This window comes from Carettochelys insculpta, chromosome 2, assembly GCF_033958435.1.
Source record: "Carettochelys insculpta isolate YL-2023 chromosome 2, ASM3395843v1, whole genome shotgun sequence".
NCBI lineage: Eukaryota > Metazoa > Chordata > Testudines > Carettochelyidae > Carettochelys > Carettochelys insculpta.
In genome coordinates, this window is record NC_134138.1 from 93,849,755 (window position 1) to 93,873,698 (window position 23,944).

Consider the following 23,944-nt stretch of genomic DNA (forward strand, 5'->3'; position numbering starts at 1 on the left):
CCCAAATGCCATCCGTGGGCTTCAGGTGGCTTTTTAACAGCCCATTCCAGCGCTCGACTATGCCGTTGGACAGGGGTCGGCAAGGGCGGTGGTAAGTCCATTGAATTCCATGCTTAGTAGCCCACTCTTGTACTACTTTGTTTTTAAAGTGTGAGCTGTTGTCAGACTGGATTTCATGGGGTGCTGGGACAATTGCTGTTAAGCAGTTTAGTCCCATAATTGTGAACAGTCCTGTTGCCAATGGGGCAGGGTATGCAAAACCAATTCCTGAAACAACTTCCATTCCAGTCAAGAGGTACTTACACCTTTGCCTGGTAGTAGGAAGTGGGCCAATGTAATCAACCTGCCAGGTTGCCCATAGTGTTTTCCCATCTCTTAGTCTGGCAAATCGCTGTCCTTCAGCTATGTGTTTTCAGGTTTTAGCACAGATAGTACAGGCTTACAACAGGTCTCTAGCCTGTCGGTGGGTGATAGGCCACCCCCTGATATGTGCTTGCCGCGTTAACTCCTCACTTCCTCTGTGCCCCAGAGTCTCATGTAGCCATAGGTACAAACATTCCCAATCTACTTGGGTGGCAGAGATCTGGGCTGCTGCATCTGCCAGGTTATTTAGCTGTGCAGCCGGGGTGTTATTCTTTTGCTGGGCTGACACATGTCCTATACTTAAGGGTTGCTCGGTGGCATGGTGGTACTCACTAGGCATTCCCACCTTCCATAGGGATTCCTTAATTAAGGTGGAGTTCTGTGCGGTATCAGCTATCCGGCATGGACATTCCTCTACCCATCCCGAGAACAAACAAACAATAACCAGCACATTTTTAAAAGATTTACATTTGGGTAGCTGAATGAAGTTCATTTGTAACTGCAGGAACAGTCCTAAAGGCAGAGATCTAGTTGCCAGAACTGTCTTTACAGGTTTGCCCACGTCATGGGCTTGGCAGACAGGGCAAGCCAGACAGTTGTTTGGGCCACTTAGGAGAATTTGGAAGCAAACCAATTTGCTTGAACAGCAGTAATCATCCCCCTGCTTCGCTTACATGAGTCAGGCTGTTAATAAGATAGGCACAAACATAAAATACAAAACCACATTCTTCATTTTAAAAGGAGATTCATGATGTTTAGGTTGTTCTTCAGTAACTACCAGCTTTCCTGTGTTTCTGAAAGACAAAAGAATACTTTTCTACCCCCTTTGGGGTGGCAGATTACATATTGGAATATTCCATTTACAAATATGCTCAGTTCCTTCTAAACTCTGCAGGCTACTCACTCTGAATTTTCTCCAGACCCTTTAGAGTTAAGGACTTACGCACTTACTCTTTACCTCAAATCACATGCTTATTTTCCAAAGTGACATGTTATTGGATATTACCATTTTAAGTATTACAAAAGGGATTTAGATCCTTTGTACCTATATTGAAAGGTGTCCATATCGGAAGGCGTCCCCTCCTTATGGATGCACCAGCAGGACAAACAGACAGACAGACAGACAACATTGAACAAAACTCCATGACATGACACAAACGTGTTAGCAAAACAATTAATGTGACAAAACTCCATGACACATACACATACACCACAACATAAATGTTTACATAACTACACTTTGTACCACAAAGAGTTAAGAACTTGAACTAAAGCTTTCAGAGTTGGGCAGTTTCTTCAAGGTCTTATAATCTGGGCTTTTGTCCAAGGAGCTGTATCTCACAGCCAGATACAAAACTACTCCAATATTCCTTTTTCTCTTTTAGTTTACAAGCAGTTCTCTGCTTACAGAGCTGCAACCTTGATTTCTCTGATTGTCCCCAGTACTTTTCCAACATTTCCTCGTCCCATTTAGGGTCACGCCATCCTTCCTGGGTGAATTCCTTCTCTATGTTGGGGAAATCCATGTTGTTTATCATGACTGGTTTCATTTTGTCACTGTGGTACAGCCTGTGTCACAATCCTGCCGACTACGCCAATTCTGTTAGCCGGTGGCCAGGTAATGTGCGGTGAGGTACCAACTATGCCCTTGTTATCATCCAAGTTTAAAACTACAAGAGCAGAGAGCTCATCGCTGCAAACAGCCAAGACAGGCTGACGGACTCCCCTGGGTCCTAAGCAACCCAGTTTTTTACTGTTAGAGCAGGCAGCTCCTAGCACACTCACCCACGGCCAGGCTGTAGTAACCAAACGGTTAAAGTTCTTTTGTTGTGCCGGCTGTGTTGCAGTGACAAAAGGGTTAACAAAATATTTAGGCTCAGAGCTTAACTAGTTACAAGTTTATTTAAGCTACAGTTATAAGCGTGCGGTTACAAAAGGCTATTGTTTACTTCTTATATGCTAGCAAAGTACAGGTGTTGACAAGTTACGTTACAATCCAATACAAAGATATCTGTTATCATCTAACACAATGATATCTTGGCACAATGACATCTAGTTACAGAGCTCTAATTCTTTAGCTGTGCACAAAAAAAAGTCAGAGACCTAGCATGGGTGCATCTTACCCTCTCTGCGTCTCTCGATACCAGCGTAGCCAAGCCGGATCGGTCACTCAATTCCGCGGAAAGACGAATACGAGGTTGGGCGTCCCCAGTTGTGGACCTCGGGAGGCAATCACCTGACCCGACCAGCAGGTAGTTGGTCGAATGCACTCAAAGTTAGAGTTCTGCTGGACCCATCTTTTATACCCCCTTTTGGGTTACGTATTCTCTTTCTTATCTATGGTGCCAGATCATACTGGTTTGTCTTTGTGACTCCAGTTTGTTACAAGGGCATTTCTACTTAGTTTGCACTTGTAAGACAAGAGATAAACAATTTAGGAGTACAGGACATTCTTTTGTGCGGGCGGGGCACGTCCCCTTCTGAGTGATTGTGTGTGTGCATCATATTGATCAATGCCAGCTGGGGTGATTTCTTGAGGGTTCCACCCCCCCCTCTCATGTTGACAGTCTGGCCTGTTAGCCTTCTAGCTGTACTTTGTGCTTCTCAGGGTCACGATAAGCCAGCATATCTGGGCCTCAATGAGGGCATCAAAGACTATGCTGTCAGCAGCCATTTCCGTGCCCTGTGTCCTCCTCAGTGGGGGCGGGCAAAGAGCAAGCTGGCTTGTAAGGGGGAGACTCTGTCTGGCTACAAACTCCCGCATGTCGAGGCAGCCCTTCGACGAGATCTGCCACTGGCTCACCCCCGCACTCCAGCACCAGGACACCTGCGTGCCGCCAGCCCTCACCCTGGAGAAATGGGTCGCGATTGCCATCTGGAAGCTGGCCACCCCGGACTCCTATCGCTCCATGGGACAGCAGTTCAGGATGGGCAAGGCCACTGTCGGGGCTGTACTTATGGAGGTAAGGTGGGGCTGGGGTGGCTGGGGCAAGGCAAACCCGCCTCTGCAAGGGACTAGATGGGGCAGGGGCTGGATGGGAGGGGGCAGGGGCCGCACAGGCCAGGGGCCGGATGGGAGGGGGCCAGAATGGGCCCAAGGCAGGGGCAATGGCTGCCACACCCACACCAGAGCACGTGTCCCCCTTACCCCTCTGCAGGTCATCAGGGCCATCAACGTGATGCTGCCCCCATCTGCCAGGCCCACCAGGATGGCCACTGCATTCGGGAGGCCCTCAGGCAGGCCTTTGCCAATGGCCACCTCTGACCTGCACGCACGTCCACATCCCATGCACATCCATCACCCACCTTTTCTGCCACCCCCACCCCCACCCCCACCAGCACCGCACCCGCACATCCACCACCCACCAGCCACCGAGGAGCACAGCACGGAGTGGTGAATAATAAAGAAACATTTATATAACTTGGGTGCTCATAAATAATATGTACAGGGGAAACCTAACTTGGAGGGGGGAACCTAACTCGGAGGGGGGCAGGGGGAAACTAATTTGGAGGGGGATGAGGTGCTGATTCTGGGACAGGGGTGGTGGGCCACAAACCCCGTCAGCCCCTGGAGACCCTGTCCCCACCCCAGGTGCGGGGTCCCTGGCGGGGGGGAGGGTGCTGGTAGCACCAGCAAATATTGCCGGTGGCTGGGCCTGGTGGGGGCAGAGGGGGCAGGCTCGGTGGGGGCGGAGGGGGCAGGGCCAGCAGGGGGAGATGCCCGGGGGGGCCAGCAGGTGGTCCGCAGTGGCCGTGTGCTCCCATACAGCGTGGCCAATGCCCTCAAGTGTGTCCAGCATCTATCCCAGGCCGCTCTCTGCCACTCCATGATGGCCCAGGTGAGCTGAAGGTGCTCCTCAGCCACATTGGTCTGGCGCTGGGTGGCTGGATCTTCCTCAACCCTCTGGGGGGGGCCCTCCGGCCACAGCCCCGGCGGCGCGCTGCCTGGGGTGGAGTCCGGACACCTCCGATGGCTGCGGGAGGGCTCTCCGGGACGAGGGATGGCGTGAGGCTCTCCTGGCCCACAGATGGTGCGGCTGTGCGGAGAGAAGGAGAGCACGTCAGTAGTGTGGCCTAGCTGCCCGAGCCCACCCCATGGGGCCCCCGCCCCCCTCAAGGACACTGACCCCTTCAGAGAGCACCGACCGGAGCCCCCCGGGACCGGGCCTCCCAGCCTGGGTGTGATTCCAGGGGGTTTCTCCCGCAGGTGGCCCTTCCCGGCCTGCAGTGCGCAGGCCCCAGGCGCTGTCCAGCACCAACCAGCCACCACCCCTGTGCAGCTTACGGCGCTGTCCACTGGGGGCGGGTGCTGGGCCTCGCTGGTGTGGCACTGCGAGGCACTGCATCCCATGTGGGGCTGGCCTGTGTGCAGCCCAGGACTACCGGTTCCGTGTGCGGGCACCTAGCCATTGCATCGCCCCCACCCTGTGGAGTAGGTGTCGCCCCTCCCTGGATGTACCTGAGGGTCCCTCAGTGACGTCCGGAGATGTCCGGCCCTCCGTCGCCCGGCTGGAGGAGCGGAAGGGGATCACAATGGTTAACTCCCCCTCCTTGCTCGACCTGTCTGTGGTCCCCTCACCCTCCTGGGTCCCAGATCCGGGCTGCTCCTCCTCCTCCTCCGGCTGCAGCTCCTCCCCGGAGGTGTCCAGGAAAGCCATGGGGGGGTGAATGCTCCCGGGGCCCCAGGATGCTCCATAGCTCCCTGTAGAAGGGGCATGTGGCTGGTCCTGCCCCGGAGCGTCCGGCCTGGTCCCTGGCCCGGGCATATCCCTGGCGCAGCTCTCTTACTTTGGAGCGTACCTGCTCTGCGGTGCGCTCCAGGTGGCCCCTGGTGTGGAGGCCCATTGCCATGCGGCCAAAGGCTGCGGCATTGCACCGCTTTACGCCCATGTGGTGCAGCACCTCCTCGTCCTGCCAGAGGCCCAGGAGGTCCTGGAGCTCCCGCTCCATGCAGGAGGGAGCCCTTTTTTTTTCTCCTCCTGGGAGCCTTGCCGGGGCTCGGGGGGGGGGCCATGGGTCTGGCTGCTGGCCATGATGGTGCTGGAGTGTCAGGCTGGAGCGCGTGTGCAGGCTGCTCCTAGCATGCGCTCAGCTTCCTGACATGGGTTTCCTGCGTGCGTGCAGCTTTAAGGCAGCCATACGCAGGGACCACAGAGCCCCACTGCTGCCGGCTGGAGTGGCCCCACACTTCAGCTGATCAATGCCATGGCAGACCTGTATTTCGAAAGAGCGGACTGTGGAGCATCTACACGTGTACTCTTTCGATTTATTATTTCGAAAGGGAGCGATCTTCCTGATATGGGATCGGGGTTTGGATTTCGAAGTCTGCGCCCCGTTCTTTCGATTTTCTTTCGAAAGACGGGTTTGCATGTGTGGACACTCCTCCCACTCTTTTGAAAAAGGGCCATTTATTTAGAAGGTTTTCGCCCGTGTAGACACAGCTGTTGTGTCTCGCTCTAGTGTGGGAATAGAGGGTCTGCATGCATTAGCTTGAAAAGGACATGAAATACCCCCTCCACTCAGTCCCTTGAATGAAGTTGCACAATTTTTCTTTTTCTTCTCTGAACATTATGGAAACAAAAGAACAATTTGGACCTAAGACTGTTAATGAATGATAATTCCAGAATGCCCTTTGTATTGTATATTCATTGTTTCAATCTTTTGCCTCAAAGGTAAAAGTGGTATGCACGCTGTCTAGAAAAATGAATTAATGTTAATTGGAAAATCTTTTTTTAAATAAAAACTTGACTTAGACTTAGTCCTGAAATGTGAAGCTCTGTTTAAAGAAGTATTGGTCCTGACCCGACAGTCTGTTTTTCTGTCAGAACTCCATTAAACTGAGGAGAGTTTTGTCAATTCCAAGAATCAGCCCATAGTGTTTATATTTCCTGTTGACTGTTACCTTTTTAATGTTATCAGGATCTCTCAGTGATTTTATTATGCTGCTTGATGCCATTTGGCTTTCTGTGCCCTATTGCCACGGGGTTTTGTTTGTTTGTTTTGTTTCAATCTTGCCTTATTTCTTAGGCTGCCTCTTCCCAAGAGCACTTTCTGTACTTCCTAGCATCAGTTACAAGCAATTTCTCTTCACCTGAGACATGAGTGGTTCCTCAGGGAGAATTTATATTGGTTATGACATACTTGCTTTACCCTGAGGATAGTTTTTCAAAAGTGGTGGAGATGACAGAGTCATTCAATTAAAAAAATAATTCCCATGTCTATTTCAGAGTAATGTGATACAGCAGAAGCTATACTTTTTTATGTTTGCCCATTGTAATACCTACTGGTCTGTAAATTAGAGATAATAATTTACCATATACCATTCTTGATTTCACCTTAAATTACTTTGTATAGGTAGTAGCATAGACTGCATTGAACATATCCAAACTGGACTTTTTAAAAAAAAACACCCTTATTTTTAAAATAAAATATAAAACCTCCCATCAGGTAGAAAACATTGACCAATATGCCAAAATAAGCTCCAGTAGCTCAGTTTCCATGATACTGCCTCCCATTCACCTCTGCGTTACACCCAATGCATATAATTACCATTCAGACTTCCATATGGATGTGGGAATGCCATTTCAGAGTTAAAGTCCCTCTCCTAACAAAATCCTGTCACCAGACTCTCAGTTTTAAGATCCTGTGAGTGTTAATTCAGTTACAACAGGTGAGTTCAACAGCTGTTGTGACTGTTGGAAAAAGAGGTTGTTTCTCAGGCTCACATACCATGAGGCTGTATCCACTGAGTACATATGTCACAGCAGATCCCCTTGCACTCAATTCTGTTTTTCATCTTCCAATAACTCATTCAGAAACTAGAGTACTACAACATTTCTGACTCCTGGTGTGCGGTAATTTATTAAGCTCTTAAAGAATACTCATTGCCTCCTTCATTCCCAAACCCTTCCTTTATTTGGGCCCCCAATCACATTTGTTGCAGGTCTTCAGGTCCCCACTGTCCCCAGTGCCCTCCAAGCCAGGACACATTGCACTTCCCTTTCTAGCCTCTGGGCTTGCTGAGCAGTTTTTTCACTCAGTCCCTTCAAAACCCTAATCTCAAAACATTTTCCTCTTGATTCTAGGCTGTGTTACTATTCAGGGAGCCCACCACCACCACCACCACACTCGCATCCAGGTTATGGTCTCACTCTGCAGAGCTTCCCCTAGTCTCCAGACTCATCAGCTATTTCCCCTAGTTCTGGACTACGCTGTAATCGAGCGAATGCATCATTAATCCACCAGCATCCAGGTTCTGGTTCGTAGACTTCTTTCCTGAGCCTTTAGCTCGTATCTCCTAAACCAAATACCTGGGAAACATCTCACACTTTCTTTCCCCTAGCCGTATGAGAGAATCCTATCTATTTCTTACAGCTTTTCTAGCTCATCTGAGCTCTTTCTGGCTTTTATGAGAACCAGCTCTCTTTCAAGCTATTACTTGCTCCCTACCGCCACAGCATGGATTTGTCACAGGTGGGGCTAAGTCCTCTTTAAGCACCCATCAACATGCGACAGAGGCTTTTCAGGTTAATGTGCACAATAAATTTAAATCGCTCTCTCTCTCTTTTGGTATGCAAACAGGAGATGTTCCCACCATCTGTCTATAGTAACAACTAAACACAAATACTTGGAAGGTCCTAAAGTGCGCAATGTATTTTGAGAGAAAACCTGTTAAAGACAGGAAGTGTTTTTCAGCTCTCCTCTATAGCTGTGTCTACACTACGAGACAAATTCGAATTTAAGGCGGATAGCTCGATATTACCATGTGACTGTCTTCACTGTAAATACCATTAGCTCGATTAAGGGAGCACCAATATTAATATAATAATATCGTCAGTACCTGCTGTATGTAGCATCAAGCTCAAATTCAAAAGTTCCATTAAGGGCCAATGTGGAAGCACCACACCTTAAAAGGGAATTTATTAGCCTCCTGAGGTGTTCTGTACGTACCCTACAATGCTCCGCTCTGGCCACTGCTCACCAGGTGCGTTGGAATTAAATAACAGGAAGACCATGAATTTCAAATCAGGACCTTTGGCTGTGGGCTTATGTTTGTATGAGAGGCTGAGAAATGTCTGTCTTTCTTTGCTATTAGCGCTGTGAGCGCATCCACCCATGGAAAATAGCCCCTGCACCAACTTCGTGGTTGTCTCTACACTAGGTATCATTTTCTGCGCTGCCTGGTGCCAGCTGCTGCCCTGCCACACCATGTGGGAGCTAGGCTGTTTTGGGAATCGTGCTTGCATAAGAGGCTGAGAAACTTCTTCACAGCAGTTTACATTTGTGTGTGTCCCCCACCCATCCCCCCACAGGCGCCACGCAATCAGGGTCTTTCTCGCACCCGGTCACATCACATGGGTAGTCCCCAACCCAATAAAAGGACGGGCCTGCTGTTTGGACCTGACCATGCTGCCAGGCAGCATTATGTTCTGGCTTGCACGTGGTTAGGGCTCCAAGGGTGGGAAAGAATTTTGGGGGCTTGCAGCCACCAGGGAGAAGTCTCCCCTGGCAGCTGAGATTTTTGGTGGCTTGCTGCCACCTGGAGGGACTGCTTCAACTGCCCACCGCATCAAAGATATTTTTGGGGTCTTTCTGCTAGCAGGGGAAAGTCTTCCCCCTAAGACATTCGGGGCCTTTCTGCCACATGGGGGAGCTATTTCTACTGGCCCCGCACCAAAAGTATTTTTGGGGCCTTTCTTCCGCCTGGAGGAAGTCTCCCCTGGTGGCTAAGATATTTGGGGGCTTGATGCCACCAGCGGGGAGTCTCTCCTGATGGCTAACTTATTCAGGGGGACTACTTCACCTGCCCCACCATGCCTTATGCCTCAACAAGGACCTGGGGGGCTTGCTGCTGCTGGGGGGAAATTTCCCCTGAAAGCTAAGATATTCAGGGGCTTGCTGCCACCGGAGGGAGGGGAAGTCTCCCCCCAGTGGCTAAGATTTTCAAGGATGGTGGAACATTTCAACTGGCTATACCACAATCCCCCGGCCCTGCCCAAAATATTTTGGGGGGCTTGCTGCCCATTGCAGACACCTGCTGCTTTTTGCAAATCTTTGATGTTTCAGTCATAAAATCATTTTCCTAACTTTTCCTATCCTCTTTCTTCATGCTTTGACCCATCCCTCAAAATAGAGGAAACAGTGGTTGGAGGGCCAATTAAGATTCCTGTTTCCATTATAACTTCAGTGTATGACATTTCAGTGCCATCCCCCATGTTGGCAATGTCTGCGTAGTGAAGAGGGAAGACAAAAATCTTTTTTCCTAGCCTTTTCTATCCTCTCTCCTCTCACTTTGCACCCCTTCACACAGAGAAGAGAGGGTGGAGGGCCAGGTGAGAATACAGACTGTGCACAGAAGCTGTAGAGTGGACTGGGAAGCCAAATACCCTCCCCTCAGTAACTCTCTTTTTTTCGAAAACTCTACTATCAGCACTTTCTTCATGCTTGTCATTGTCGCTGTGTTATTTTCAGGGATCAGATGTAATCACAGGAGGGAGAACAGTCAGTGGATGGCCAGTTGAGAAGACACACACTTGCTGATTTTTATGAAATCTTTGATAATTCAGTTACAGAAGAAAGAGATTTCTGTTAACTTTGCCATCTTCATTGATGCCCTACTTTTCCTTCTTTCCAACTGGAAAAATGAATGCTTGCTTCCCAGAGGTGGGGAATGAGGACAATGCAATGTGGGAAATCGATACTGAAGACCAGAGGCAAACCCAGACTGCTAGGGGAATAAGGGAACAGTGGGATAGGTTTCCAGAATGCACTAATGCAACAGTCAACGTTTGCCAATTGAGTGTGGCAGCAATATGTCAACTTTGGTAGGTGAGGTGAGGGTAGTCAAAATCGAATTTATAAATTCCAGAGTTACAAAATCAATATTTATGAATTTGATTTTATCTCATAGTGTAGATGCAGTCTATGTGTTACTGCTGTTGCTAGGCTTGAATGAACATCTGACAAATGGGTGAAAAAGTCCTCACAACATGATCACATACCCTATAATTCTACTGAATTCCTAGTCAGTAAAATGAGCAAAAATACAGTGTAAGTAACACTCATTCACTTAAGACTAGCAGGTCCATACACAAACTCCACTAAATAAATCACTGAGGTTATGTCTAGATTTCAGGGTTGTGTCATCAAAAAGACCAATTTTTTCAACAAAACCCAGGAAACAGCCAGACAGTGAAGAGCATTCTGTCGACAGTTAGTTGACAGAAGGGAGTGATTTCTTTTTGACAGCCCAGCCCCACTCGCCATGAGGAAGAACACCTCTGTTGAGAGAGATCTGCCAACAAAAGGCTGGTCTGACCATTGGGTCTTTCGTCAACAGAAACGGCCTCAGGGATGCCACCCAGGTGCCCCAGGGGACACTCTCTCCACAGCAATCAGTGCTCTATGGTTCCTGTCTCTGACTCCTCTTAAAGCCGCAGAGAGCCCAGGGAACCCTGTGGCAGGAAGCTAAGAGCATGGGAGAAGCCGAACAACATGCTGCAGTCCCTCATGGCTGCATTCTCTCTGAATGCCAGCAACATGCAGTGTGCCACCCCCCCGCCCCCGAGCCCTGGCCCTCTAGGGGGCAGCCTCATGGGTCCCAGGATCCACCGCAGAGGGTCCAAGAGATGTGCTGTCTCCTGGAGTAGGGCCAGGATACAAGCCCTTTCAGAGCTCTGGGCAGAGAAGGAAACACTCCGGGACCTCAAGGCTCGGTGCAGGAACGTGGACAGTTACAGCCACATGTCTGATGCTCCTGTGGAATGCGCCACCTCCACTGCACCTGGAACAAATCAGGGCAAAGGTGAAGGAGCTGAGGCCGTTATGTCAGGGCCCGGGATGCAGCTGGATGCAGGGGGTCAGAACCCCCATCCTGCCATATTACACAGAGCTCCACCAGATCCTGTGGGGGGTAACACCCCCACCCCCAGGCTCAGCCTTGACTTGGGGCTTGAGGCCCCCCCCATTGGAGGAGGACCAGACGAGAAGGACGAGCCACTGGCGGGCCAACAGCAGGAGCCCGACTCAATCCTGCAGCCTGGTCATCACTCTAGAGCTGGTCCATGGCAGCCAGGCCACCCCCTGGGCTTCCTCCAAGCTTGGCAAGGTGAGTGCCCCATGTGACACACACCCCAGGGCATACGTGGGAGGCAGAAGCAGAAAGGGCATCCTCGAGGCTGGCATCTGTCCCCATTCTGGGAGGAAGGCCTCCCCTTTCCTCTCCAAGATGTTATGAAGGATAGAAGAAGTGCCCACAACTTGAGGGATGTTGGGCTCCCCACGCTGAGGCAAGTCAGCAGGCACTTGAATTATACCTTGTATATTATACCTTGAATTATACCTTGAATTATACCAACGACATGCTCATCCTGCATCCTGGCATGGTTCAAGAGCATGTTGAATCATTCCTTGCTGGGGTCCCACTGTCCAGTATACAGCTTCATCAGCTTTGGAACGAGGTGGTGGGCCTCAACCCCTACAATGCAACCTGACAGCCGCATGCCGCAGCCGCCAGTTTATGGTGGGGGACGAATGTTCCCGCCTCATTTCCAGCACAGGGTGGTACTGTGGAACAGATGGTTGTCATGCACCCTGCCCAACTACCACATCTGGCATATTGTGTTCAGTTTTGGGCCCTCCCCCCAGTATAAAAAAGATGTGGATTTGCTGGAACAGGTTCAGTGAAGGGCAACAAAAATAATTAAGGGGCTGGAGCACATGACCTATGAGGAGAGGCTGAGGGATTTGGGCTCGTTTAGTTTACAGAACAGAAGACTGAGGGGTGATTTAGTAGCAGCCTTCAACTTCCTGAAGGGGTGCTCTAGTGAGGATGGAGAGAGACTGTTCTCAGTGGTGACACACGGCAGAACAAGGAGTAATGGTCTGAAGTTACAGAAGGAAAGGAGTAGGTTGGATATTAGGAAACACTATTTCACCAGGAGGGTGGTGAAACACTGGAATGTTTTGCCTAGAGAGGTGGTGGATTCTCCATCCTTAGAGGTTTTTAAGTCTTGGCTTGACAAGGTCCTGGCTGGGATGACTTAGTTGGGGTCGATCCTGCTTGAAGCAGGGGGCTGGACTAGATGACCTCCTGAGGTCCCTTCCAGCCCTATGGCTCCATGATTCTATTATGTAAATGTCCATGAACAGTCCATGGTAGTTGACCAGGGCTTGCAGGACCATGGAGCAGTAGCCCTTCCTGTGGATGAACTTGGCTGTGTGATGCTTTGAGGCACGGATGGGGATGTGAGTCCAATCGATAGCTCTGACACAGTTTGGGAACCCCAGGGTAGTGAATCCAGCCATGACCTTGTCAAGGTCTCCCAGACAGATGACCGCCACAGCAGGATTGAAATTATGGCCCTCACAACCTGCAGAGGGAGGCGACTGAACACACGACAGGGACTGAGGGAGGGAGTACCTGGGACCTTGGGGGGGGTCCCTGGCCCCTTCCTGTCCGCTCCCCCAAGGCTTTCCAGGAGTACCCCTGTGAAGCTGCTCCCTCAGCAGCAACGCCGCATGACGGTGGGATGGCATGATCCCCCTGGAATGGGTCTTCTCCCCATCCCTCTTCCGCCCCTCACACTCCTCTAGCAGGATGCCCCCCAACTGTGCAGGGACCACAGCCCAAGTGTGTGTGACCTCCATGAGGAGGGCTCCAATGGGTGGACTTCCCCACACCGAACTGGTTGCCCACGGACCAGTAGCTGTTGGGGGTGGCGCACTTCCCAAGGGTGATTGTAACCTGCTTCTCCACGGGGACGGTGGGCCACATCTGGGTGTTGTGTCTCCGGAGGGTGGGGTCGAGCCAGACACCAAGCGCCAGGAAGGTGGCCTTCTGCATGCAGAAGTTTCAGAGCCACTGCTGGTTGCCCCAGTGTTCCAGGACCAGCCAGTCCCACCACTCCAAACTGATGTGCTGCCTCCACAGCTGCCTGTGCACTTGGGGGGAGGGGTGCAGGTGTGTAGCTACTGCAGCCAGAACAATGGTCCCAAAGATGATCTAGGGGTTGACCTCACGGAGGAACAGGAGGCAGCTGCCAGAAAGTTCAGCACCAGCTGAAGCATGTCCATGTGGAGCCATTGAAAGCCCTACGGCAGCTCTGGTAGCATGGCACCCAGGGACCAGCTGTGTTGCCCACAAACACAGAGCAAGCAAGGCAGGCACTGTGAGAGCTCTGCTCACCCTTGCAGGGGTAGGCGAGCCTGCCACAGGAGCAGGGAACGACTGTCTGGAGGGGTCCCTTTGAGAGTGCATCTCTTCAGGGCGCCAGCACCGACTCCCAGAGGAAATGGGTGAGCAGCAACTCAAGATGATGTGGTTCTGGGTGGCTGTTTTGCTGAGAGAGTGCCTGAGCTGTCTGGCTGCTCTGTCAACAGAACAAATTGCTCTTTCGATGCGCCTTGGTGCCTGGACATGCTTCCGACACGAACGTCCGATGACAAAGCCCTGCAGTCTAGACATAGCCTGAGTGAAATATTCGACAATGAGCAGAATCTAGGAGAATAATGCCCCCCGCATTTTTTTAAATAAACAAAATAAAAGCTTCACCTGATTAAGGAGGACACTAGGAAAAAACCTCTGCGTTTGGTAAGCCTATACTGCTCTGACGAAAAACATTTCCATAGGCTCACTTAACCCACTAATTTGATCCTGCAAGTTGTTGTTCAAAGGTCAACCCCCTGCTGTCTTGTAGGTCCCCACTGTGATCAGTGAGGCTGTACAAAGGCCTAGAGCTCTGCCCTTTTAGGGTCTATTACTGAATAGGGTCCCAGGTGGGTAAACAGTGTAATGTGTTCTCTTACATATCTCTTCAAGTAGCTAGTTTATCCCTAATGATTCCAATTCAGCTATATCAGTCTCCTTTAAAAAATCATTTTAAGCTATTCTGTATGGGTTTTTATATCATGCTCATCATTATAGTATGGTTGTGGAATCTCCACCGCTGGAGATATTTAAGAACAGGTTAGACAGATGTCTATCAGGGATGGTTTAGATAGTACTTGGTCCCACCATTGGGACAGGTGGCTGGACTTGATGGCCTCTTGATGTCCCTTCCAGTCCTCGTGTTCTATGATTCTATGATTCTATCTCAGCATCTTCTAGTAGTGCATTAGCCACGGTGAATCACAACTGTTTTGTGTTGCTTGTATTTATCTCACTTAAAGTTCCATCAGTAAGAGGTGCTTTGAAGTGAATTTTATGGTTTTTATTATTGTCAATTTCCATTTTCAGATGCTGTAATGATTATGGAAGATCGGACACAATGGTGAACTGTAACTATAATTAAAATATTGCATGTACTTTTTGTGGTATTACAAAGAGAAATACAAGCGTTTCAAACTCTAGTAAGAGTGTTAATTTTAGTCATAAACAAAATATCTATTCACTCCAATCAAAACAAGTGTGGTTCCAAATTATAGATGAAAAAGCACGGATATGCATTGCACAGAAGATTAGACACAATACTTTATTTCTATTTTCCCCAAAATCTTTAGAGGAAATGTTTCATCACAAATATAGTGTAGCCATTACCTGGAAACTACTTATAGAAGTTAACCTAACAAGAAGGGAACCAATAAACATAGCTGGGAGTAGTCACAGCACAGTCATTCAAAAGAAAGTGTAAGACAGTTTAAGAAAAGAAGAGGTGTGGTGAGGCGATGTGAGGAAGAAACAGGGAATGCATACAGAACAATGCTCGAAGAGAAGATTAAAAGTATCGCCACAGAGAAAGACCTAGATAAGAGAATCACAGGGACAGCCATTGCTATAGAAGAGGCAGTTGAGCAGACTGTTCCAGAAGAAGAGAAGATCAATAAAAAGTGGATTACTCAGGAGACACTGAAGTTGGTTCAAGAGAAGAGAGCGTTGAAGATCAGAAGAGATGTTTCTGAGAAGGCAGAACAGCAATATAGGATGAAATGCAATGAGGTAAGGAAAGCAGCCAGAAAGGATAAAGAGAAATGGTTAGAGGAGCAATGTGAAGATATAGAGAGGTATTACGGTCAATGTCAGACCAAGGAGGTGTATAAAACAATTAGGAATATTAATAGGAAATGGCAACCAAAGCAGATGGCAATCAAAGATGAGAATGAAGAAGTGCTCAGAGAGAAGATTGTACAGCAATGGACGAGGTATTGCACCGATCTATACAAAGCACAGTTGGACCCGAGTGTCTCAGAGAGACTGATTGAAGAACTGAAAGAGATATCTCCCCCCGAGTATCAAGAGCGAGACTGATATTTTGAAGGAGGAAGCAGAAAAAGCAGTGAAACAACAAGAGCCCTGGAAATGACAAGATCACGGGACAGATGATCAAATACAGTGGAGAAAGCATGATTCAGGAAATACACCGACTATGTAATACAGCATGGAAAGAAGGGAAGGCACCTAAGGAATGGGCAAGATCTGTGCTAGCGACAATACCCAAGAAAGGAAGTACATTGAAGTACAAGAACTACAGAACAATTGCCCTGATGCGTCATCTAGGCAAGGTGCTGATGATGATACTGACAGAAAGATTAAGATCGCAGATAGAAGAACATATAGCAGACAAGCAAGCAGGGTTCAGAAAAGATAGAAGTACCATACAGCAGATATTGGCACTAAGACTGATAGTGGAAAAAGAGAGAGAACAACGAGAGAACAAAAACGCATACACTTGCTTCGTCGATTTTCAAAAGGCATTTGACACTATGGATCAGAAAGTGACTTGGGCGGTGTTGGAGTCATACGGAGTGCATAGCAGTCTGATATGGTTGTTGAAGGATATCAATAACAATGCAGAGGCAGCAGTGAGAACATGCAGGGAGTTGAGAAGTTGGTTTAAAACAAGTAGAGGTATGAGACCAGGAGATCCAATATCACCAAGTATCTTCATCACACATCTGGAGAGAGCGATGGATAAGATGAAGGAAGAGTAAAAGGGATATCTGCACATGGGAAAAGAATTAACAGCTTGAGGCTCACGGATGATATAGTCATCATTGAAGAAGATGAGGAGAAGCTAGTGAAAACGATGCAGGCATTAAATGAAGAAGGGAAGCAGTACGGACTGATTATGAACATCCATAAAACCAAAACACTGGTATTTGGAGACAAGGAAATAGGAAGGAAGATCAGTGTTGATGGTATATCTGGGGAGCAACATAACATATGATCTAGACTGTAAGAAGGAAATAGCGACTAGAATAGCGAAAGCAAGAGCGAGTTTGAAAGCGATGGATAAGATCTGGCAAAGCAGAGCAATTAGCTTAAGAACAAAGCTGAGCGTCTTTAAACGTGTGTATTCAGCAACATGTTGTACGTATGTGAGACATGGATGATAATGAAAGATTTGAAAAGAAGAATATTGGCGTTCGAAAGGAGCTGTTATAGAAAGATTCTGAGAATAAGATGGATGCAGAAGGTCACCAATGAAGAGCTATATAGGAAGATACAGCTGAAAGAGAACCTGCTGCAGAAGGTTATAAAACGGAAGCTACAACTATTTGGACATATTTGCAGAATGAACGATGAATGCAAATTCAAAACCCTAGGATTCGGCATAATGGACAGTTCGAATAGGAGAGGCAGACCCCACAGAGAATGGATTGATGACATAGTAGCTTGATGTGGAGCTAGTCTATAGAAACTAAGCCACTCTGCACTGGACAGGGAAAGATGGAAGGAAATAGTGAGAGAGGCATCAGACACCAACAGGTGCTGAGCCCACGGTTATTGATGATGATGATGATGATGATGAGTCACAGCAGCACCCAATCTCACTTAGCAGTTTTGGTTTTTGCTGAGCATGAGTATTTCTATCTATTCAAATCTCCTTTTGTTTCTTCTGCATGGGGTATTAGAAATGATTTTATATTTTACTTTACATGTTTTGATAGTCTCAAATTCTGTTAAAATATGAGTGTTTGGGTTGAACACTGCACACATCCACCCTCACAGTCTCCTACTTTTGCACTAAGAAAGTGCCCAGCGAATATTGTGTTTCCTCTGCTGCTAACTTATACCCATCAATTAAAGATGTCCACCACCTGATATTTTAACACTGGCAAACAGGTCTTCATTTTATCTGAAATAATTTCTAGTCAGTTATTTGTTTCCACAAACATAATCTTCCTACCAAATACTAAGAAGCAGATTACACTCCTTTACCATACTGAACATGCATCAAGCTAAGGCAAAGTTTTCCTATGTGAGCTACACTGAAGTTCAGGAGTTCAGTTATGTACAGAGTATATCATAGCTACATATGCTGGGTGCAAACCTCCCCCCACACACAAGGGAACTCCCATTTTCAGCAGAAGAGACTAAGTGTACAATATTTATTGTGGATGCATCAAATGGATAGGACATCCACACTGTACTTCTGAGAGAAATGATATTATTTTAGATAACTATTTGTTTTCAAGAATCTCCCTGCATGCCCCATCTGTAGTTTCAATCCAATGGGAAAGAGACTCAGAGGCATAGTCCTGTAAGTCTGTGGCTTCACAAACAACAAGCAGTCCTATGGCACCTGAAGGAATAAGAGATTTATTTACTAGGTAATGAGCTTTCATGGGTCAGATCCACTTCCTCGGATACTCCAAATCTGAGGAAGTGGGTCTGGCCCGCAAAAGCTCATTACCTAATGAATACATTTGTTAGTCTTTCAGGTGCTAAGAACTGCTCATTATTTGTGAATCTCATGGGACTTAGGTCTGTGTATTTTCAATCTGCAAATTAAGCAGGTAGATCCAAGAATGAATTATTGTCTCTATTTCTGAGAACTCGGACTTCTGTCCTGACAACGAAATTGGTGGACATAACTTACCCGTGAAAAAGAGTGTAAAGAATAACTAGGAAACTGAACATATGAAATGTGGTCTAGAATTCTGAGATGCCAGAGTGCCAGTAAGCTAAGGAGTAACATGATGCACAATGCACTTTGATTTTGAGAACCTGATGTTCAAAGAGGTTCTGAAAATGTACTGAAGGTTTTTATATGAATGAGCCAAGATTGTTGACAAAAGACAATTTAGAAGCAACTTTGGGAAGGAAAAGGATAACCTGGGATGTTTTCTGTGAATGGAAAGACTATCTTCACAGGGATGATGGCCATCTCCTTTCCTTTGCACCCCAAGTGAGAAATAACATCGTATTCCAAATTGCCCTTTCCTGCCCATCCAGCTCAGAACCTTGCTCTTGATTTGCTTTTTCTAGATGTTGAGAAGAACTGCTTAGACAGGAGCTACCACTCAGCTCAAGTTTGATACCTTACTTCAGCCATCTGTCATATGACCAAAATATCAACAACAAAGCAAACAGCTCTTTCCTTCTCTTACTTTTTGCCTCTCTTTGATTACTGAAATTCACTAATTAAGAACAATGTGAGTGAGCTGGGGATATTCAGTTGTAGTTAAGTTTGGCTTTTCAACATGTAAGGGTTAATAAAAACTGGTTTTATTTGTAATTTTTTTACTTGAATGCTCAATAAATGAAGATGGACTGGGCCAGTGTCCTTATCTGGTTATCGGTCAATGAGAGGCAACAGAACAAAGCACAATATTAAAGCATGGGTGGTCATTAAGGAGTTAAACCTCAGCTCAGAAGAAAGCTGAAATTTAGCACTGGCAGGTTATCACTAGCAATAGAGAGCAGTAATAGATAATTAGCCTGTAAACCAAAAGAATACCTGAGAAATGTTTTACTTAGTTGCAAATGCAGTTAGGAAAGTTTGTCTCCTTCTCAGATCCCTAACACTCTATCTGTTTTTCCGAAAAAAAAAATATTTCTAGGCGTGCTACAGCTTGTGCTCATTGTGGCCAGTATTACAGAAATTCATTTGAAACAAAGGTAAGGTTGTATCTTGCCAGGTGTAAGGGGATCTTCATCCCACTGGCATTGGAATGCAACCTACTATACAACAGCTGAACACAGAAAGTGAAAAAGTCACTTTGAATTAATTTGGCTTTCATGTAGACTTCATGCACTTCTTTACCATTAAGTACTTTACTACATACACATAATATGAATCTATATTAAAATTGCAAATATTTGAAGTTCTTTTAAACCCAGTAGTTGGAAAACAAATGTCTACAATCATAAAATTAATCCAGTGTGTATTTTCAACCTCCTGAATTTTCATAAATGCAAAAACTTTGCATATTTTACTTATTTTAATTTTGCTAGTTGTTATAAATCAAAGCACACATGAATTTGCAACACCAGAAGAATTAGGCAGCTGTAGAATACCCTGGGTTATTTTTTCTTTTAAAGTTGACAAAATTATTTTGTGCAAAAGATTAGAAATGTACCAGCCGTTTAGATTAGAGGTGCACAAAGTGTGAAGCAGGCCTTTCAGGGGGCTTGACATTTCCTAAAGGGGCACAGCGCAATCAGCTGCTGGGTCTCAGGCTCATCCATCTCATTAAGAATATTGAAATACGTTACTGTTTTTACGTATGTGTTCACATTTATATTCTGTTCAATAGATTTAATACTGATTTACAGTCTGCATACTTCTTTTCTTACACACGCTGAAAGGTTTGTGTTTCGGGTTTTTTTTCATATGAACAGCACCAAAATTTCCATCAGTTTGGATTGCTTTAGATGGGTTGAGGGGCTCAACTAACTGCAGGGACAAAAGGTTGTGCCTGACATAAAAGATTTGTTCACTCTGGATTTAGATCATCTTCAGCATGTGTAAAAGCAGGGAACCATGTAGATGTACTTTTTAAAGAAACTGTAAAAGACTGAAGAGAGGTTTGTGCACAAAACTTTCCAAATACATTTTACAGCTGCAATTTTGTACCGCCCACAATTTATAAAAAATAAAACACAAACTCATGTTTCAAGGTGACCTAAAAGCAGACCTCCTACATGCTACAGCATATTCTTTAGTTGACATACACAACCCCTAGTAAAATCTGTAAGTCGGTGGAGACATCTGCCATTTCAACAGATGATACACATGAGATTCATATGGAAGTGCACTAACAATAAGCTTTTGCATATAAAACCATACCTTAAGAAGAGATTGTGCTTGAAACTATTTTATAGCTATAGTATTTTTATGTTATTATGATTAAGAGGCACTGCATAAATATGAAATTAATCACCTAAAGCACTTAATTCTCGCTGAGGACTACTGCAGTTTTACTCTAGGTCTAAGTGCTGATTATACTTTGGCTTTCTTTATAGTAGTAACATTGCACTGGCAACACATACTAAGAGGAAAGCTGGAGATACTTCCAACTGGAGGACCAAAGCAAATAGTTCACGCTTTTACTTCTTTTCATGCTTCTTAGTTAATTCCTGTCTTTCTATCTGCAGGCTCGAGCTGCTGTTTGCTCTCTTCTCCTTTTCTCGGCTCTCCTGAGAGACTTGCTGAACAGCCTGCAGGATGGCAGTTTGCACAATCTGTTTGCTGGCTTTCTGTAATGCAACTTCTTGTTCATTTTCTGACTTCTCACCTATAAAAGAAAAAGTTTGATGAAAAAAGAATTTAAGTATTTTTCCACTTACAAATACATTAAGGCTATGTCTACACTAGCACACTACGTCGAAGTAGCCTATTTCAACATAAGAACATCGAAATAGGCTACTTCGACGCGTATCATCTACACGTCCTCCAGGGCTGGTGCCGTTGAGTTCAACGTCGAAGTAGCAACAGTGAATGTCGAAAGGAGCCACCCTGGAAGGAAATGTGGAGTGTCCACATACACAGTGCTCCCCATCAAAATAAGGGGCCAGCAAAGCCCCAAACTGCACCCTTAAAGGGCCCCTCCCAGACACACTCGGCCTGCATAGCACGAGATCCACAGAGCCGACAACCAGTTGCAGACCCTGTGAACGCAGCATGGACCCCCAGCTGCAGCAGCAGCAGCAGCCAGAAGTCCTGGGCTAAGGGCTGCTGCATGTGGTGACCATAGAGCCCCACAGGGGCTGGACGGAGCGTCTCTCAACCCCTCAGCTGATGGCCACCACGGAGGACCCCGCTATTTCGAAGTAGCGGGACGCGGACGGGAACAGTGATTTCGACGTCTAGCCGCCTAACGCTGATTTCAATGTCAAAATAGCACACAGTGCATGTAGACGTGACACGTGCTATTTTGACATTGTGCCGGCTACTTTGAAGTATCCGGCTAGTGTAGATGCACCCTAAGTGTAGCAGAGGAAAATTCTGTTAGTAAATTGGTCTTAAACGTAAACAGTCAGGAAGGCACCTGCTACAACAGGAGGTGAGCCAGAAAGTAAGATCTGGCTACAAGGTTAAAAGAGCCAACACAGCCTACCACAAGAATGAAGAGTGATGGTTTGCCCCTGCTAGGTCCACCACCTTAATGGAGGAGGAGATGTGTATCAGGCAGAAGAACTACTCAGATGTGGAATGGCCACGTGTTCACTGGCTAGGCTGAGAGGAGAGTAGCCTTCCACCAAACCTCATGGACAACAACATACACGGGCAGTAGCTGCCAAGATAGCTCATATACACTGGGCTTCCTCAGGCCCCTACCCAAGCTACATAAGAGAGGTGCTACCCCCATCCCCCCATCTCAGCTCCTTTGGGCTAGGGAGATAGATAATGACTCCTAGGGAAGAAGGGATTGAAGGTGGATCATAGATTACACATTTGCACTCACTTCTAAAAGAACAACAGTTACAAAATGGACAATTAAGCATTTTTTTCTTTAAAAGTTCACAGATGTTCACTCAACTCCAGTACACAATAGCTACAATATTAATTAGCAAACATTTTCATCTGCTCTGGATGCAGTAATGGTTGCACAGTGATGTATGAATGTGTGCCATGAGAACTACAGGGCAGTCCTTCAAGTTTCCATAGGAACATGTCTAAGGAAAGCAAATGATGTATGTGGAGCTGCTGGGGAATGGTCTGAGAGTCTTGGAGAAGTGTCAGCTATCCAATATGCAGCTGTGCTCCAGAAGGTGATCTGTCTTGAAATCATCTGCATAAAGACAAGTTGCCCTTTTATACAATCTGAATATAACACAAAAAGACAAGGAGATTGTCTGACTGATTTAGCGCTATCCAGACTAAACACCAACACTTACCTAACATCTAAGGTATGTAGAAATTTCTCATCCTAATTACAATGTGTCTTAGGAAAAAAACATCAGAAGGTATGATGTCTGACTTGAATAAAAAACTGACATTCCTTTGGTTAAAAGCTTTTGATGTGGTCTCAAGACCACCCTGTCCTTCAAACATACTGTGTAAGCAGAACTCACTAAAGAAGCTTGCAGTTCAGACACTTTTTTGGCTATGACAAAGATGATCTTCTGATATGGGCCAAAAGCAAGTAAGCAAATGCTCAGATCGCAGGCTCCTAAAAGCTGCCAACACAGTGTTAAGGTCCCAGCTCAGTACTGCATCTCTATTAGTTGGGAAAAAAGAGAACATCAAACCTTTGTGAAATCTAGTCCTGGGAATCTGGTGAACGCCAGGCTCCTTGGACAGGCGATAAATATTTGAGATTGCTCCAAGGTAAACTCTCAAGGAAGTCATAGAAAGGGCTGAGGACTTCAAATTAAGATGGTACACTACAATGTTCTCTCTAATCTTTGCAGTCCACGCGTGGATTTTTCCATCCATGGATAGAATAAATGTTTATGTATAATGAGGCATGTGCCAATGTACACCATCAGTAGAAATAAAAAGCTCACTGTGACACTCTGCTAATCAGATGGGTGGCATCTGAATCTCTCCTGAGTGGCCACACAAGTGCTCAGTTTACAGGGAACACTGATACTCTAACATGTTCCGGATCCTTGCCTCTGAAGATTGTAGCTCATTACTAAAAGAACCTTTTTCCACTTAGCCCTGTGACTTATCATTGCTGAATGCTTTCTACTGTTAACCAGAACTTCTTGAACTGCAAAGGAACATAACCTCCCCTTTTTGTCAAGCCGCTCAGAAGCCATACAGTGAGGTGAAGACTCTTGAGGTCTGGATGCAGTTTGTGACCATACTGCAGTGGCAGTAGGTCCTGGGGGACAGGCAGAAACATGAGTAAATTAACTGAAAGACAAGTCGCACCCTCCCCCATCCAGCCCTTCTGTGCTGCTTCCTCTCTCCTGCCTTTTTCCCACCACCTGCCAAAAGAAATCACATCTTAGCAATACTAAAGCTGATGAAAACAAGATGCCAACTGTGTGCTCTGGTTGTGGGCACAATGGTAGGTGTGTGTAACTGTGAAAGGTAAGAGGAACTGGAATCTCCTAATCAAATCTTCCTGTTAGTGTTCCTTTCCGTCCCATCTCTCCCCTCAACCCCTTGCCTTATGGAAGGGCTTTTTCTCTATGTTGCTCCAGCCAACCTTTTTGTTTGCAGAGGATGAACTGCAGTTACCCAGCCTTCTCTTTTGGGTGCTTATAGTAGAGGGGACCCTGTGGCAGCAAATACTACCTTCAGGCCCACTGACAAGAAGCAGGGCAAAGGTGACAGTTGCCTCAGGGCCTGGGGATTGAAAATATCCCAGAGCTTCCAGTTGCTGCTGCCCCTAGAGGGGCAGTAGCAGCAGCCTGTGTCTCAAGTCCTTTAAATCACTGGTGGAGCCCAGGACAGCAGTG

The 23,944-nt window shown here is 46.7% G+C and overlaps 1 protein-coding gene and 1 long non-coding RNA gene across 2 annotated transcripts in view; one reads left to right on the forward strand and one right to left on the reverse strand.

The window, feature by feature from the left end:
- Window positions 1-20,814, forward strand: LOC142008606 (uncharacterized). The gene is made up of 4 exons (XR_012644187.1): window positions 1-91; window positions 2,972-3,326; window positions 14,600-14,640; window positions 20,684-20,814. It is a non-coding gene; the product is annotated as an uncharacterized LOC142008606 (long non-coding RNA).
- Window positions 20,636-23,944, reverse strand: part of AKAIN1 (A-kinase anchor inhibitor 1) — a 24,278-nt gene continuing 20,969 nt past the window's right edge. Inside the window, exon 2 of the mRNA XM_074985844.1 lies at window positions 20,636-20,823. Coding sequence (XP_074841945.1) covers window positions 20,636-20,823 — 188 coding nt within the window. The remainder of the gene's footprint in view (window positions 20,824-23,944) is intronic.